Source organism: Brienomyrus brachyistius, chromosome 1 (genome assembly GCF_023856365.1).
Source record: "Brienomyrus brachyistius isolate T26 chromosome 1, BBRACH_0.4, whole genome shotgun sequence".
NCBI classification, from domain to species: Eukaryota; Metazoa; Chordata; class Actinopteri; order Osteoglossiformes; family Mormyridae; genus Brienomyrus; species Brienomyrus brachyistius.
The window spans coordinates 6,322,991-6,339,999 of NC_064533.1; the positions used below are offsets into that span (position 1 = coordinate 6,322,991).

The following is a 17,009-nucleotide window of genomic DNA, read 5'->3' on the forward strand; positions in this document are numbered from 1 at the left end:
TTGGAGGATCGGGTGACACATTCCCGGGGAAGCCGCGAAGGTATCCAAATCGAAAAAAGAGCTCTCACCTCGGAGCTATGAATGTGTAGCCGTATTCTTCAAAGTTCTCCTGCTGCATGGTCTCAGAAACTGCATGAAGTGGAGAGCCGTAGTTAAGCAGAGTCTTTTTTTTCCCGTTTCTGCCGGAGGTATTCTCGCCGCGTGGACAAGACCCACAAACTCCGGCCCCAGACAGACAGTGCAAAACAGTGTTAGTAAAATCATGATGAAGCCTTACAGGAACACAAACGAGACAATCCTCTACAGTTGGTGTGTTTCAGGTGACGTGGTGCCTTCATGCTGCTGATTTTATCCAGAGGCACCGGCGATTAAAAAAAAAAAAAGAAAAAAAATATATAAATAAAAAAATTATTTACTAAATCTGACTGATATGCAGCAGTTGACTCAAAATCTTTATTGCATTAAAATTGTGGTTTTGCTAATTAAGTCTTTGCAGTAGTTCACTCAAAATATGTAATATTAAACCATTACCATCCATTGCTTTTTAATTAATATTAATATTCTGTCAAGACCGCTAATGGAGCTAAAACTCATTTTCACTTTACAGCCAGTCGGCTTTAAATTACTTTCCAATCCATCAGACTTATATATATATATATATATATATATATATATATATATATATATATGTGTGTGTGTGTGTGTGTGTGTGGTTTTTTTCATGCTATAAACTGTAGAGCATTATCTGACGCGTTCCCTGATGCCAATTAACATCTGCAGACCACTTGTTAATAAAGAATGCGGTACTCTGAGAGCACCATGCTGAACCAGTTAGTCTAGGTCTAATCGTCAGCACCGGCATACGGGGACTGCACCGAGGCCTGCTCATCGTCAGCACGGCTTCCAGCTCTAGGGCATTCACTCACCCCCTCCAACCGCCCCACAACCCCACAATGGAGTCAGACCTGGTCTTACTCAAGGGGCTGCCACCGGGAGGTGGGGCATCAAAGTGTTAAACACAGCACCGGGGGGTGGCAAGATGCAGCCAGCACGGTTAATGTAAAGCACTGGATCTTCAGCGAACGGGGAGTGTGTAATGAGCATGATTTAGGGGAGGGGGTTTCAGGGCACACTGAGGGGGTGGGCCAGAGGAGCCGAGAGGGTGGACAGCTCAAGCATGCGAGGAGAGGGAAGCACAGAGCAAGCATGGGAGGGGGGAAAAATGACCAACTAGATAATACTTGCCCTTTTGCCCTGTCGTGAAAATCCAGCAGAAAGAGAGATTACCCAAGAGGGAGACAGAGAAATTAGGGTAAAAACAACAGGGGGTTCAGTCAACAATATTTTATTCAGTCTCGAATAAAAATATTGCTATTCGATCAAATGGTAGAGTATACAGAATATACGGCAGCACAGAATATACGAATACAGGAAGAGGAACTTGGAGTGTACAGGAAGTGGGCATAGCATTTCTGGGCTGCTTAAGAGGCACTTATGTGCTCGAGAGGGAATAGTGTAATACATTAGAAAGTCTGCTGTGCAGTTAAATGCTCTTCAGACACTCTGGATACTAAGCATTAAATATCAGTGTCCAGTACACGCTGTTTTCCTCCCATTTTCCCTTTATCCATCACTCATCCTGGGAAACACACATTCCTCTGTGCAGAGTCAGCAGTCGTCGCTCCACCATTCCCCGGGTGCCCCTGCTAAGACAGTCCGCAGACCCCTCCGCATGCTGTGCTGTGGTAAATGTGACCTCAGATAAAGCATGCGTTTGCTGTCTGCATCAAAATTAACACAACAGACACTGTCGGGTACAATGGAACCCTTTGACTGTACAACAGCAGACAGCGATGAGACCAGGGGGTGGAGGGGTTGGTCAGACTCGAGCAGGCAGGAGGAGTGAATGGGAGGCTATACCCACTAATGCTGGGAGAAGAATTTCAGCGTTTGATAGCAGGTGTGTCAGACGCTGTGTGGGCTCAGGTAATATGAGATTCTATTTGGCATAAAATAAACAAACAGTTTAAACAATTTAAACATTAAAGGACCCCAATATAGATGAACCAAAACCAATTTCCCATGCAAAAAAACAAATGTCTGCTTTGACATTTTCATATTTTTATAGTGGACCTGAATACTTCATAAATTACAGTAGACTATAAGACTTAAAATAGTTCAGTCAGATTATAGATCTTAAAGGGGTTACTTAAGCAAACAAGGCAATAAACCATCTCAGCAAATTTGCTAGCTTTAATCTAGGTTGCCATGGAAACAGCACTGAACGGAGGGTTGTGAACGTAGGAAAAAAATTTGTTCTGTGTTACATATGACTTTCTGGTGGAAAGCCAATCATATATATGTTTCAGGGACATGCAAGGAACAGCGCAGACATCTATCCTAATCAGGGTGCTTGGCTTTCACATTAACCTCTTAAGGTGTCTGTCAGTTTTTAGTTATTTATAATGCTTGAGTTGATGTTTTCATACAACACAAACATAGCCAACTGGAACCTGTTTGTGGTAGGTAATCCATTTTTCCTTCCAAAGTAGACTCCCATCACTAGAAGATGAGAATATATAGGCCTTGTTACCCCACCATTCCCAGATGAACATTTCCTCACATCTTCTCCCGACACACCTCAGTTGCACCTACCTGACCTGGCCCATGTGGTACATTCAGTTTCAGTTTCCTTATCTCGTGTGACTGAACATACCTGAAGACCTCAGAGAGATTCCCGAGAATTTGAAAAAAAAAAAAAACAAAAAGTCACCACAAGTAATCCCTTTTGTGATTCACGTGGGACCTCCTTACGGACGAACCACTCTCATGGGGGCCGTAAAGGTCCCAGACAGATAAGCGGTTTGCACAGACCAGTGCTCTATCAGGACATCCGGAAATGCCAGAGGCCCGAGTCTTACAAGTCCAGAGCAGATACCACAAGCACTGGTGCCCTCATTCCAGATGAGGGTCTGATCCTGTGCACTGATGTTGAAGGAAAGAAACAAGTGGTGTCCATTCACGGGAAGCTCAAAGTCAATATTTCACCAACACCCAAATTTACTCCATTTGCTTCCAGCAAGAAACACAGGAAACAAGTGGTTTGGTTATATGAATAAAAGATTTGGCTTAAATAGAAAAAGTAACTGAGTGGGGGTGTAGGAAGACATCAGAGGAGGAGAGGAATAGACTGGAATATTTATAACCCCAGGGAAAGTAGGAGAAAGGAGATAGAAAGAGACGCAGAATTAAAAAAAAAACAGTTAGAGAGAGTGTAAGGGGGCAAAATGCAAAGAGCTAAACTCTTTAAAGAGAACAGTAAACATTAGGACAACAAAACATAGTTGTGGCTTGTCTTCTCAGACGTGAGATCTTTGTTGGAAAGGGTAAAAAAATTTATTTCAGGTTACAAAGACTCAAATGAAGTGTCAAATGAAGCAGGACTCCAAGGGGGATGAGGGGGCGAATCGACCCGATGTCAACATTACGGTCTTGAAGCATTACGGTTGCTTGTCCATTGAGGCCTGATCACCCTCAGTTTCAATTGGATAGAGGTATTTGTGAAACAATCATAAAGGACTGAGGATCTCAGGTAGTCCCCTGAGGTTTTCACCATGACCACCTGCCCCAATCTTACAACCACAAGCTAATGCATTTAGGTGCAAATAGAAGCAATTTCTCCCTGGTAAACAATACACGAAAACCGTTCACCAACTAATCCACCTCATCTTAACAACTTATAAAATGTGATGAAAGCATTATGCCTATGACCACAATTAAGTGTTAATAACCATCTAGTTCACAGTAGTCATTTGTCTGCTTAGACACGCTTATTACTTTTTGGTTCATTTATAGAGTAAAATGAAGATATGAAACCTCAAAAGGGTACAAACAGGAAATAAATAATTGCATTTGTCCCAGTTTGGGAAGAAGCTGGGGGAGAAGTCCAGTGCTTCAGGGACATCAGGCTGGAGAAACAGAGAGGTGGAAACAGATTTACAGGCCCAGAAACCCAGCTGGGACAACTGGGGTTACACTGGGGACCATGTTTCATCCATCAGAAATATCTACAGGAGGAGCCTATTGGAGAAATCCGAAGCAAAGGCAGACTGGGGGCGGCTGGACCGCATTCACCAGGCCCCGTTCTTTCAGCCCAGGTACTGGAGAGCTGCCAGGCTCTGAAGGCAGGCCGGCTGGGCCGCTGGGGCTCGGTTTGTACAGGAACGCGGCACAGAATTTTGAGGTCAGAATGTGCTCAGCCTTTGCGAAAGATTTCCAGACATGCTTGGCTTATATTCCTAATGATAAAATACCTGCAAGATCAAGGATAGATTTTACTCCCAAAGCACTTCCATCGTCTGGGGAGAATTTGAGCAATACCATATTTCCACAAGGCAGGGGAAAGGTGTGAGTTTAACATACTTGGGCTTTTCGAGGGGTGATCACATAGACACAAAGTATCATTGACATAAATGACAAATACGCAGTGGTCATTATGCTTCATTTTCTGCAACAAATACTGAGAAAAAAATACCTAAGGACGTGTTGTAGAAACCTTTGCTGTTGAATCTAACTACAAAAAACGCACAAAGAATTATGCTTCAAAACCTCTGTTGTACTCACATTGTGCTTGCATAATTGTATCTCCCATTTTTGCTTGAACGTAGTACTTGCTGTACTCAGGCATCACCACCGCCAAGCTAAAAAAAAAAAAAACAGAAAGTACTCATGAATCTTCATAGCATTCTTGCTGACAAAGTGCTGATGGAGGCCTTCAAAGTGCAGCGAGCATCACACCAGCTCGGACCGCCAGCTCTTAAGCAAATACTGGCGCTGTGCACCAACATGTTTTCATTTACGACTCATTTCTTTGTCCTAGCTACCTCAAAGTAACCGAAAACTTTTTCAATGACTGATCTGATTATGATGATTAACAAACTATAAATGAAGATTCAGTTATGTACAACCATCAGCAGTGCCTGGAAATACATATGCTTTTCATCAGTCAATGTCCGACGGATGAGTAATTATAATGGTGTTGTGTTACAGACACACCGCTTTATAGGGAGTTTGGCAGTTTTATGGCAGCTAGCTATATGTTAGACAGAATAAAGCGGCGAGATTTCAGCCTGGGTTCCCATTAGTCAGGACCTTTGTTACATTGTCTTTTTTAACAAGGAAAACAACCAGCATTTTCATTCCTCTCTGTTCTTGGCCTGCCGAGCCCCCTGCTCGGCTTGTTTCCTGTCAGCTGGCCCATTGGGTCGCCACACTGGCACACTGTCGACCTCTGAGGTCTGCTGCCCGTGCACAAATTCGATAACATGCAGGACAGATTCATTTAGGAATTGGCAAGTGGTGCACATGGATGACAGCAAAGCACGAGAGCGGTTCATCATTAGAACCCGATCGCCTTCCCTCTCCACTGTCATACGTATTGCATTTCAAAGTCCACCATGCGTGCCCCTCATGCAACAGTATGGTTCTCAAATGTTTTGGTGCTGTGGAAACTGCAGCCCCAATGCATGTCTTTTCAGAGCACAAAACCCTCCTGCCTCAGGCTAGATTTGCCAGTGCTCTATAAAGATAATTAAAGGTTCTGCCCGGTCTCAGCATCAGCACAGAACACACCTACCCAATTGTTTATCCAGGCGTAGTTCACTCCCTTTGAATCCAGGGGCAATCGTGTCTCTGCTGAATTTCTCTACCACAACCCGTTTTTTCATGTACTAACCCTGACTCACCAGGAGAGGCCATAGCCTGAAGGTAAAGCCTTCCTTCATTTTGCTAGCTCCCAGTGTTTAGTCTACAGCTATAGCTGTATAACGTGCACAATACTTGCCCGATAACCCTCAGTCCTCTGCAGGTGTCTTTCCACCTTAAAGCACAGGATCTGACAGCTATCTTGCACACAACTCTGGCATATTCCATTACATCAGGGTGCAATTTGGGTGCACTGCTGCCCCCAGCTGGTTCCAAAAGGTGATACCTTCTGTTCTCTTGAGCATTTTGCAGGTGGTTTTCTGTCTGGCTTTAACATTTAACACATTTAACAGACACGTTTGTCCAAAGCAATGTAGAAGTCAGGTGAATGGCACATTGCAAATATACAGGCTATCAAGGAGTCAACTAGGGACAAGTGCAGCTAGGCTGAGCCTCTGGTGAAAACCTAGGAATATGTATAAGCAGTACTGGGACAACTTCTAACAAAGGTAGAACCTAATAAGATTATTCAAGGGCCTGTGTCTCGATGGTACTATCATCCGCAGGCTCACATAGGGGTGTTTCTGTTCTCAGCTGATGGATTTGTCCTTCTCTACTCCAACAATGACACACTCCAGAGCAGTTCTGACACTGCCCCAGCTGGTGCGATACCTCACTGTGTTTCCTACCCCACTGTTCTACCACAACTGTCTAATTGCACTGGCTCTTGAATAGGGAGATGCTGCTGCTTTGGATGCCAGCCTACTCTAATACTGCCCTTCGAGTGACGTACAAGCTTGCTTTGTTCCCGGGTCTTGGCTCGCGTCACCTCATAGCCCCATGTTTGTCACCTTAGATGCCTCCAGCCCTGTTCTTGGAAGTCTGCTCTCCCAGAGGTTATGAAAATTGCATTCACCCCCAACATCTCCCTGTCAGCTCGACAACAAAATAGCTGCTGAGCGTGATGCCCTGGCATGGAACACTGTATGTGTGTGGTCATGCTTAGGTCAAGCCACCAAGTTCTCACTGCCATATTTTTTTGTATAAACCACCGAAGTTGTACGCTGTACTTCTGTAGCCTGACTTGTGGCTTCAGTTTGGTCCTTGCCGTGACACTGTCCTGACACATCTGCCATTCTATTCCTTTTCTCCATCATCCTTTAACACCAATCAAGGTTACATTGAGCCCAACATTTGTATACATGCTTCATGGTCCCTCCGAGGGTCACCACATTACCCCCACACACATTCTTCTGGATGTGTTGTCCCAGCTGAATTGGAATAGGAATGACACCAACATGAACAGATTTGTCAGATTTGTATAAATAATGTTATTTATGGTGCATAAGATGTTATTTATACAAGTCAAACAGCAACACCAGATTGTTTATTGGCCAGGCAATATCAAAACCTTTGTCAAATGCAAGATATGACATTCAACATGACCAATGGATTTTTTAGATGGTCATGACCAACATTCAAAATAGCTTCTAATGCTTCCTGATGTCTCTATTAACACCTGAAACATTCCTGACAATTACCATCTGCTCTGCAGTACCACTGACTACAGGCCCCACAGTCTCGACAAAGTTATCCAAAAGACATTTGTTATTTAGACACTGCCAACCTCAGGCTAAAGAAGTCAAAGTCAGATTGAGGATGGTGTGAAAGCTGAACCGTTCACAAGTGCAAGTTCACATGAGAAAAGCTAATTCATCACAGAAACATTACAGTACTTCGGCATCACTCAGCCTGCCACTAACATCCCTCGTGATTGGTCCTTCCGGTCTGCCCATGGACCTCCTACCCGCGCAGCCGCCAGCCACCCACAGCAGCGTTTCAAGTGACGTCAAGTTATAATGTGAGGACCCCATCACCGCCACATGCTGGGCACTTTCTGATCACCAGGTCTCCGGTTCATCACCCAGCCTGGACCCTGCCAAGCTCCGTCTCTCAGACAGCTCCTGCTGGCATTCTGAGCCGCCTTCCTCGTGGCAGCGCCGCAGACTAGCGCTGACGCAGATGTGCATGCATCGTCAGGAGGTCCAGCGGACTGGCTTGAAACATCTGGGGTTCCACCACATGCTGCTCCTGTTACAGCGTCGGGAAGGTTGCCGCCTGGGGAAAAGCCCTCTGGGTCGGCCTGCATCCGATCACAGCTGAGATCAATGGCTCCATGATGGATCCTTTCAACCATGCTGAAAAATGTGCCGTCTTACCCTTTGTTGAATTCTGAACATTGGATTTTTGGACATCCTCCGCAACTGCTCATGGCAATACATTTCTTTGTTGGGATACTGTTCTCCTAATTGCGTATTGCAAAAGTGCAAGGGAATGCTGTATTTTGGGTTCAATCCCAAGGGAAGAACAAGTTGACGGACTAATTATAATGGTGAATTTAAAGAAGCCAAAGTCGGCAACTACTAACTGCGGACTTATTGAATATACTGGTCTCTAAATCACCCTGGGCAATCCTTAAGTGCATTCAGTAGAGCAAAGATTCAGAAGGATGAAGCTTATTCAGTCTGTTTAGGTTTGCTTGTCATTTTGAACTCATTTATGCAACATGTAAAAAAGCCCTCTGATATCCTTATAGATAAGTGCTCTGATCCATGAGATACCATGAAGGAACTTCAGAGACATGAAGTTTTTAATAATGTTTAAACATACACTCTCTTGCAGCAGGCTACATTTTTAATCTGTCTGCCTTTCAGTTGAATATGTTGAGTATTCGACAATAGAGTTGCCATAAACACTCCGGCCCGTCTGTGACAAGCTCAACTGGCCAAGCGTTCGGTGGTTTGGTGTCTCAACAGCACCCTCAACAAGAGGGCAAGAGAGTCACCAGTCACAAGTCTGAAGATTTAGCCCGGAATTACAAGCACCTTCCCTGAGGCTAGTCATTCAAATGGATGGACATACTCACTAACACGTGGTAAACGGATGGGATTAAAATACATCCATTAGATGAGAATGTAAGGTATGCACTCTGTTGATATTAAAAACTATGTTACTATATATGAAATCATCGCGCCTTGCAGGGGGCTGGGGGGTTTTGCTGTGTCAGCCCTTGTGCGGAGGAGGCAACACCGTTGGGTCATCGGGGGCCACATGTTCCCAGCCAGGGTGAATTCTGTGCCACTAATGGTTCGTGCCCAGGCAAGAAGTTCAAAGCAGAATGTCCTGTGGTTACCTGTAGTCAGTGCCATTAACCGGAGCCCACGTGTAGATCCTGGTTCCTCTGTCAATGTACCTCTGCCAAAGGACACACACCAATAATGTGCCAATGCAACGGACAAAAGACCTAAGATATTTAGCTCAAATTCTGATCTAGGAAAATTAAGACTTTAAAACCTTACAACACTCAAAAAAAAAAATCTAAGCCCAAAAAAATAATCAGTGCTGCTTTACATTAACTGTATATGACTTATACATAATACATTCGTAACGCATTCATGGAACATTCAACAGCAGCATGTGAGTATCCCTTAGCATCTTAACATACATCTCCAACTTTAACATATATTCATAACAGACATTATATAATAATAACAAACTTCGTATTCATATAATGCTTCTCATTAATGTTTATTAAAGCTGTCAAGGTATATTAGGATATTAATTACAGCTTAGTCTCTATTGTCTATACAGCTCATAGACTGTACCTGCTGGTAGATTACAGTGAACGTGGTGTGAACACAAACAAGTGTCAAGACGTTTGTCTAAAAACACGAAGTAAGATTCATTGCCGCTGAAATAGAGGGACGAAATCAACACCTCATCCCAGCTATATGGGGCTTACCTCATCTTGAGACTTCACTAAGGTATCCACGGTATTTTCTCCCGTTTCTCCATCAATCATCATCCTTCTGATCTAAAAAGGGGAGAACTCTGATATTCCATCAAGTGGATCAACAACAAAATATAAAAGACAGGGGGCAGAATAGGTAATAGTTTCAACCTGTGACATCCTAATGATAAAAACAGAGCAGACGGTTTGACTGAGCACAGAAGGTGGGTTGTTCTGTCCAATCCATGCAACTGTACTATGTAAGATCTAACAACATCAAACACAACAGGTAGGCAGAGGTCATGTGTAACATCACAGGGAACCAGGACGATAGCCGAGACCCGTTCATCAAGCTTCTTTGCAATATGAGGAGCTCCACCCAGGTCAGGAAAACTCTGCATCACAGCTGGGTGCCCTTTGACTGGAGCATGAGTAGAATTCCTCTCTTTGCTCCTAGGCTCAGGAGATACCTCGATGGAAGGTCCGAGTAACTCTCACAATTATATTCTGTTCAGCTCTTGTTTGCGTCTGCTTCAGAGCTATTTCCAAAGCAGAGGGAGGCAGGAAAGGCTTACCAAGCATCCATATTCTATCGTCACATGCAAGACATGGAGCCTAGGCAATTAGCTACTGGGGTAATGGAGTCCGCCCAATGAAGTGAGCCTTCACGTGGAGCTGAAACCGGGCCAGAAACCCAACAAGATGGTCAGCGAAACCACTTCTACATACCTCCACTTTGATGTCATTCTCAAATTCGGCATCAAGAAAATCCAACGTAACCGGCTCCTGGAATTTGGGACTCTGAGATGGGAATAGACGTTGGACTCATTAGTCGTATAAAGGTTCAAGACATAGGATAAAGTTTTATATTTAGGATGAACCGTGTGTAATCTATAAACATGAAACGACGTAGAAACCTCAGAGAACAGACCTTTGGGGCATATTTACTGAAATGCAGAGCTATACGTGTAATTCAAACGGCTTTGAACTTATAACCAGAACTGAAAATAAAGAGGGATCCTGAAATGCACTTCAGTATGGTGTGTATTAGTTCCAGTTAAATAAAATCTGAACTTTAAATTCAAAAACAGCTGGATACAGCTGGGTGTAGCTCTCTATAGAACAATACTTTAACAACAAAAGAAATTTAAGGACATAGTCTAGAATCTCTTAGACAGAAGAATCATCTGACCTTTAACACGTTCAATAATTGTTATATATGAATTTCTTGAACAATGCAATTTCCCATAACATTTAATTAAATATAACCTAAATTGTTCTTCCATATTGTCAAATATGGATGAAAAAGCTAGCTGATGCTGATGGGGTGGATTTCATACTTGTGTTTAGCGAATATTGACATTCAACCTTGACCCCTCATCACAGAATTTGCAAATAAGGCGAGCAAAAGTATTGGCGAATGCTAATCTGATGAGACATCGAAGGGCCCATTTTCTCAAGACCCAGAGCAAAAACCTTAGAGGGTAAACGTAAAAACAAGAAGAGTGACAGCTGAATTTCCTGCACTGATGGGAAACAGGTGGGGGGCATGGGGGAACGAGCAAAGAACAAAACCGGGCTCTTATGAGAAACTCTAAGAAGGGTCAGCCTAGTGCAGCATGCAAAATATGACAGAGTGACAGAGCTCGAGAAGACAGATGGGGTTCAGAAAGTAGGATCTGGCCCCAGAACCCGGACGTGAAAGAGATACGTTAAAGACAGCAGGCCTTGAAACCATGTCTGTAATTATTAATCATGACAAACTCTCTCCATCTCACTCCTTGTTATAAACATCATGTTTTGCAGTAGGCGTCTGCCACATATTTAGCCTTTATAAATATGTCGGAATTTTAAACATACGTAAATAAGTAAGACTGCTAGCATTCAGTCCTGAATGCCTCATTATCGCACAGCGCTATGCTAATACAACACACCAGTACTAATATGGTCAAGCCCAGAGGGGCATCAGCTTCGATGAGCCCAGTGACTCCCTCATTTCCATGAAGCACCAAGCAGGGCTCAGGGCGTCTGGAGGCAGGCAGGTAGCTGTCGGGAGGGTAGGCAAAACCGGGCGCTAGATTCAACATGGCACTGCAGTTACTGACATCCGCACAGCTCCGCTGGCGATTCGCGCTCCACCTTGCATGCACAGGATGAAGGGATTTGTGCAGATCTCCCGATGAGCCCTTATTACGAAAAATGATCCCTGCTGGTCCTGCTTTGGCTCCGGAAATCCATCCCAGCCTGTCTAAAAGCTTACACCATCTCCCACCAATGTATTTGACAAATGTACACAGAATAATAGGATCACGGCACGTTTTCACTCTATACATGACTTGTAGTGTAGAATTGACACTTGTTGTAGCCTTTCCTGTTCAACATCTACACATATTTACAGGACCACAGTAAAGTATCTTTTTAACAGTCTACATAAATGCTGACCTTTTAATAACCGGACTAGTACATAACATATCAACAACTAGCTAATACACTGCAAGCTAGAAAACAGCATTGACCAAACCTAATACCTAATACTATTAAGTAACACAATAAGCTTGCTAAAGGGGAATGACTCTTCAGGTAATAACTGGCGGCGAAGTAGTGAAAGTGGCTTTTCACCGGAGGAAACACTGTACCAGAGGAACCAGCAGGGCTACAGGAATCCGACTGATCATCCCCCAGGGCTTAAAAAAACAGATCAGTACAGCTGACAGTGAGAGCGCTCAGTCAGCCGCATGAGAAAGGCACGCCCTCACCCCCGAACATCAAAGTCAGAACATGCAGAGCTGCACAGAGGCTGCATGGAGGTTGAAGAACATCCAACAGAGAGCAAGACTGCTGTTCTCATTTCACGCTAAATGAGGAAGGTGAAAAGGAGACATCAGGCCCAGGAAAGAGGACGGCTGAATGGTTCTGGTAGCACTTGTGGGACTTGTTCTGGAAGCCATATTAAGTGAAAATGAGCTTTCTTTGTGCAGGATTTCCCACAAAAATGAGGATTCTCTCTATCAATCATCCGTTGATGTGTAACAGCCAAACACCATATAGATATTTTGTTTTATGATTAACTATTTACATTACACTGCCCCCTGTCCCGGGCTGGGGGAGGCTATGATAATGGATGCTGTTCGTTTTGGGAAGACTGACTTTTGTCATCCTGGACTCTGTATCACAATTCCACATTTCTTGCTTAGTCGGATAACTTGTCAGATTTAAGTTACCCTAATTTAAAATGGACTTTATCTTTGATTACTAACATGTAGCTCAGATATCCCTAAATCTAACAAGTTATGAAATCCGTCTTTGTGATCCTGGCCCCTGGCCTCATGGGGGCCATTTACCATCGAGGATGTTTACCATGGGGGGGGTCTCCTGGAAGGTTCTGTTAAATTTGGATGATAATGGATTCTATGTTAGCAAAACAAGCTGGTCAAAAACGTAATTGAAAAATGACAAAGAAAACATCCTTGTGTGTGACTAGTTCTAGTCCCACTGGTCGTAAAACTTGGCTCACACAAACCTGGCTCACACAAACCTGGCTCACACAAACCTGGCTCACACAAACTGATTTAACTGGGGTAACGACACCCCCTTTTCTTTCTGTCTGTGACAACGTTCACTCCATTCTCACATTCGATAGCCTCTCAGAAGTTCCAAAAAAAAAAAGCAAAATTGTGATTCATTCACCTTTTTCACCACAAAACAAAGATTGATTTTTATTCAGAAAACAGAGCAGTAAAACAGACCTTTAACAGACCACAGAATAAATCAAACCTTGTCTTGGAATGTTTTGCATTGTAGATCTGTCTTGTATTATTTCATCGATTATGTTACGGTTTTGAATTTCGACATGCGAAACATGGTATATGTAACATTAATTCGCACATTCTGGAAAGCACGTTATAGTGCATACTCAATGACATGTACTTGGCATATGTGTACTTGTTTGGCACTATTCTTCCAATTACCTACAGCCAACTCAGGGTGCGGCTCTATTGGCCAACAAAACATACAGTATATGCCCCATAACACTGATCAATGAGGGCAAGGTAAAACTAACAACAGACAAGGGGAACAAACAAACATAAACAACCCATCACATGACTGGACATCACAGCTGGACATCACACCGATACTAAGCCAAATGTATCCTAATCAAGCAAAACGATATACAGCTGAGTATCTTAACTGAGAGATCGAACACTTGGCATATACCCTAACTGAGTAACAGGACAATCAGAATGTATCCAATCTAAGTAACGGGACGTTTGACACGTACCCCAGTGATGAGACACTATGCACATATCCTAACTGGGACATTTGGCACATGTCCTGACCAAGTAAAAGAACACTCGTCATTTGTCCTGACTGAGTAAGGGGACAACTCGGCACATATCCTAACCAGGTAACAGGACACTTGGCCTGTGCCCTTGTGATGTAACGGGACACTCAGAATGTCCCCTAATTGAGTAGCGGGACACTCAAAGTTTACCATAACCGAATAACAAGACACTTGGCACATATGCTAATCAGGTAATGGGACACTCGAGATGTACCTTACCCGAGTAAAGGGACACTCGGGATGTACCATACGCGAGTAATGGGACACTCGGGATGTACCATACGCGAGTAATGGGACACTCGGGATGTACCTTACCCGAGTAATGGGACATTCGGGATGTACCATACGCGAGTAATGGGACACTCGGGATGTACCATACCCGAGTAATGGGACACTCGGGATGTACCATACCCGAGTAATGGGACACTCGGGATGTACCATACGCGAGTAATGGGACACTCGGGATGTACCTTACCCGAGTAATGGGACACTCAGCATGTATTCTAACCCAGTAACTGGACACTTTGCCTGTGCCCTAGCCAAGTAACAGGACATTTGGCTTGGAGCCTAAGTAACGGGACATGCATCAGGGACCCTGGGTAATGGGACACGCAGCATGTACCCTGAGTTAACAGGACACGCATCATGGACCATGAGTAATGAGACATGCATCATGTACCCTAACTGAGTGAGCAGACAATTGGTGAAATGAATTGTGTCCTTCTGATCTCCCTGTAATCAACACTGTGAACACTGTGGCTCTAACGTCCTCCACCTGCCCCCTTGCTCCATGGCGACCCCCCATCGTTAACCCTCGGCCACGTGTCCAGAGGAACATGTGTTTCACATTTTTACTTTTCTCGGTGCTTGTGTCTGATCCAGATTACTTTTGTGGAGAAATGTGGAGAGAGCGTGACACAGAAGGTATGCAAATGGTGCAAATGCTCCCCCTCCCTCCCCCCCACCCCCCACACACACTTCTGCGACGACGCAATAATTAAGTATTAAGTTGTGAGTATACTTTTGCACTGGCCTGTTTGGGAGGGAAGTGGGCTGGAGATGTTCCACAGTGAATGGTTACGTTTTCAACACACAAACATGCCGCTGTTGCCATCTTACACAGGGAATGAGCCGGAAAATGAGGACGAAAGCAGCCATTGTGTTGCTATTAAGCGGAAACACATGCTAATGTGCGCTCGCTCCCCCAATGACAAAGTTAGAGGACTGTAATCATGTAGTCGCTTTCAAATCCATGGCTAGTCACGCAGGAATTCCGCAGAGGGTCCACATGCACACCACACTCCGAGCAGAATGCCGTCAAACATGCGGCAGCCGGTCGACCAAGAGCACATATATCCAAGAGGCGTGGAGTGGAAGAAATAAAAGCCCCCTACCTTTGGTTGAAGGTTGGGATGGAGCAAAACGTAGCCGTTCGGATCAATCGCGAAATAGTATCCATTGGGTCCAATCTTGAAAGGGAAAGAAAAAAAAAATCTGAAAAGAATTGAAAGTTACCACTGTGCTGGCAGATCGGCACGCATCCCTAATGGTTCGGACCAATGGAAGACTTTTATTTTGACACAGCCCCTCAGAGGAGTAAAAACACTCATCTGGAACCATGTAGCTCATACTGAACACTATTATTTATAGATGAAATATAAACACATAAAGATGCTCGCCACGCTATGTAGTCCCGTAAGCACAAGCCGGTTCTCATTTGGCTCTGTGGAGGAGACTCGCTGTCATATCCGAACCACTTAACATTGCACGCTGTCATGACAGGTGCCCTTGGCAACCCCAGGTGCTGAAAAACAAGCTGGATTATGGGAAAATGAGGGTTGATCCTGCTCAGGTTCATCTTCACTCGTAATGGAAGGAAGGTAGCTTTCATCTAGAGTCCGGTCGCTGCTTTGATTTGTATGTTTTTTTTTTCTTTTCTTTTTTTTAATGGAAATTTGGCTGATTTTGACGGACAGGCCAGACGCCATGGGAAATTGGCGGCGAGTTCCGGCAGACTTACGGTGAAGCGCGGAGTCAGCCTCTTGATGTCTTCGAGCGACACGTCGACCCCCATCACTCCCAGGATGAGCTGGTTTTGGGGCTTGGGGGGGAAATGCATGGAATCGGTAAGCGTACGTGGGAGGTTGACGCTATGGGAAGGGATTTTACAGAAGCTCGAGTTCATTGAGGTACTGATACCGAGAACAAAAGGCAGCTTCCCACAGCAACAGACACGCTGCCTTCTGGCAGTCAGTACAACTCTGATTTCAAAATGTTTCGAAAGTTTTATTTTTTTTGGTTATAAGGTTATCGGCTAAAGCTAATGGAATGCTTTATTTGACACTTTCAAATAATGAATCTGTCCAATGAAATATGTGATCAGCTTTAACCATAGACACTATGAAGGGAATCAACCAATCAGATTTAGCCAGAGATACTACCAAGTGAATGATCCAATCAGTTTTAGCCAGAGACACTACCAAGTGAATCATCCAATCAGTTTTAGCCAGAGACACTAGGAAGTGAATCATCCAATCAGTTTTAGCCAGAGACACTAGGAAGTGAATCATCCAATCAGTTTTAGCTAGAGACCCTGGGAAGTGAATCATCCAATCAGTTTTAGCCAGAGATACTACCAAGTGAAGCATCCAATCATTTTTGGCCAGAGGTATCGCTCCTCTGAATGAGGTACCTGTCTTGGGGTGCCATCTTTGTCATCCTTTACGCCTGTCTTGTTGAAGACTGGCAGCGTTCCTGTGATAACAAGGCCCAGCTCCTGTCATTCAGATAAGGAACAGAGAAATAAAACAAGAATTCACTTTGAGTGCAATATTCACTATATCACTCCATACAAGCCTGTAGCGTGTAGAAGTACTACATCCATCTAAAGTACTTAATATTCATCCATCCACACATCTCCCAAAATGTCCCTGTCTGTGTGCACTTAGGTGTGCGCAGTCTATATTGTTTATAAGCTTAATTAAAATATCATTTTACCTGTAGTAACTTCTTGTGAAGTTTAGTATTATGACTCATTGTCACATATTCCATTCCCATAAGACTGTCATTGGCCACAGGGGGCCATTTTAACGACATCGCATCTGGTCACTTGGCAGTAAATAAGACAACAAACATGCACAGCCTGCATAGCAACCGACGCATGCAGGAAATGAG

General features: G+C 44.0%; 1 protein-coding gene across 1 annotated transcript in view; it reads right to left on the minus strand.

The window, feature by feature from the left end:
• Positions 1 to 17,009, minus strand: part of LOC125742531 (voltage-dependent calcium channel subunit alpha-2/delta-1) — a 107,743-nt gene that overhangs the window by 13,129 nt on the left and 77,605 nt on the right. Inside the window, exons 16-23 of the mRNA XM_049014633.1 lie at positions 16,528 to 16,611; positions 15,856 to 15,936; positions 15,230 to 15,304; positions 10,223 to 10,294; positions 9,506 to 9,577; positions 8,897 to 8,958; positions 4,624 to 4,700; positions 69 to 129 (exon numbers count right to left, since the gene is read on the minus strand). Of these exons, the coding sequence (XP_048870590.1) occupies positions 69 to 129; positions 4,624 to 4,700; positions 8,897 to 8,958; positions 9,506 to 9,577; positions 10,223 to 10,294; positions 15,230 to 15,304; positions 15,856 to 15,936; positions 16,528 to 16,611 (584 nt within the window). The remainder of the gene's footprint in view (positions 1 to 68; positions 130 to 4,623; positions 4,701 to 8,896; positions 8,959 to 9,505; positions 9,578 to 10,222; positions 10,295 to 15,229; positions 15,305 to 15,855; positions 15,937 to 16,527; positions 16,612 to 17,009) is intronic.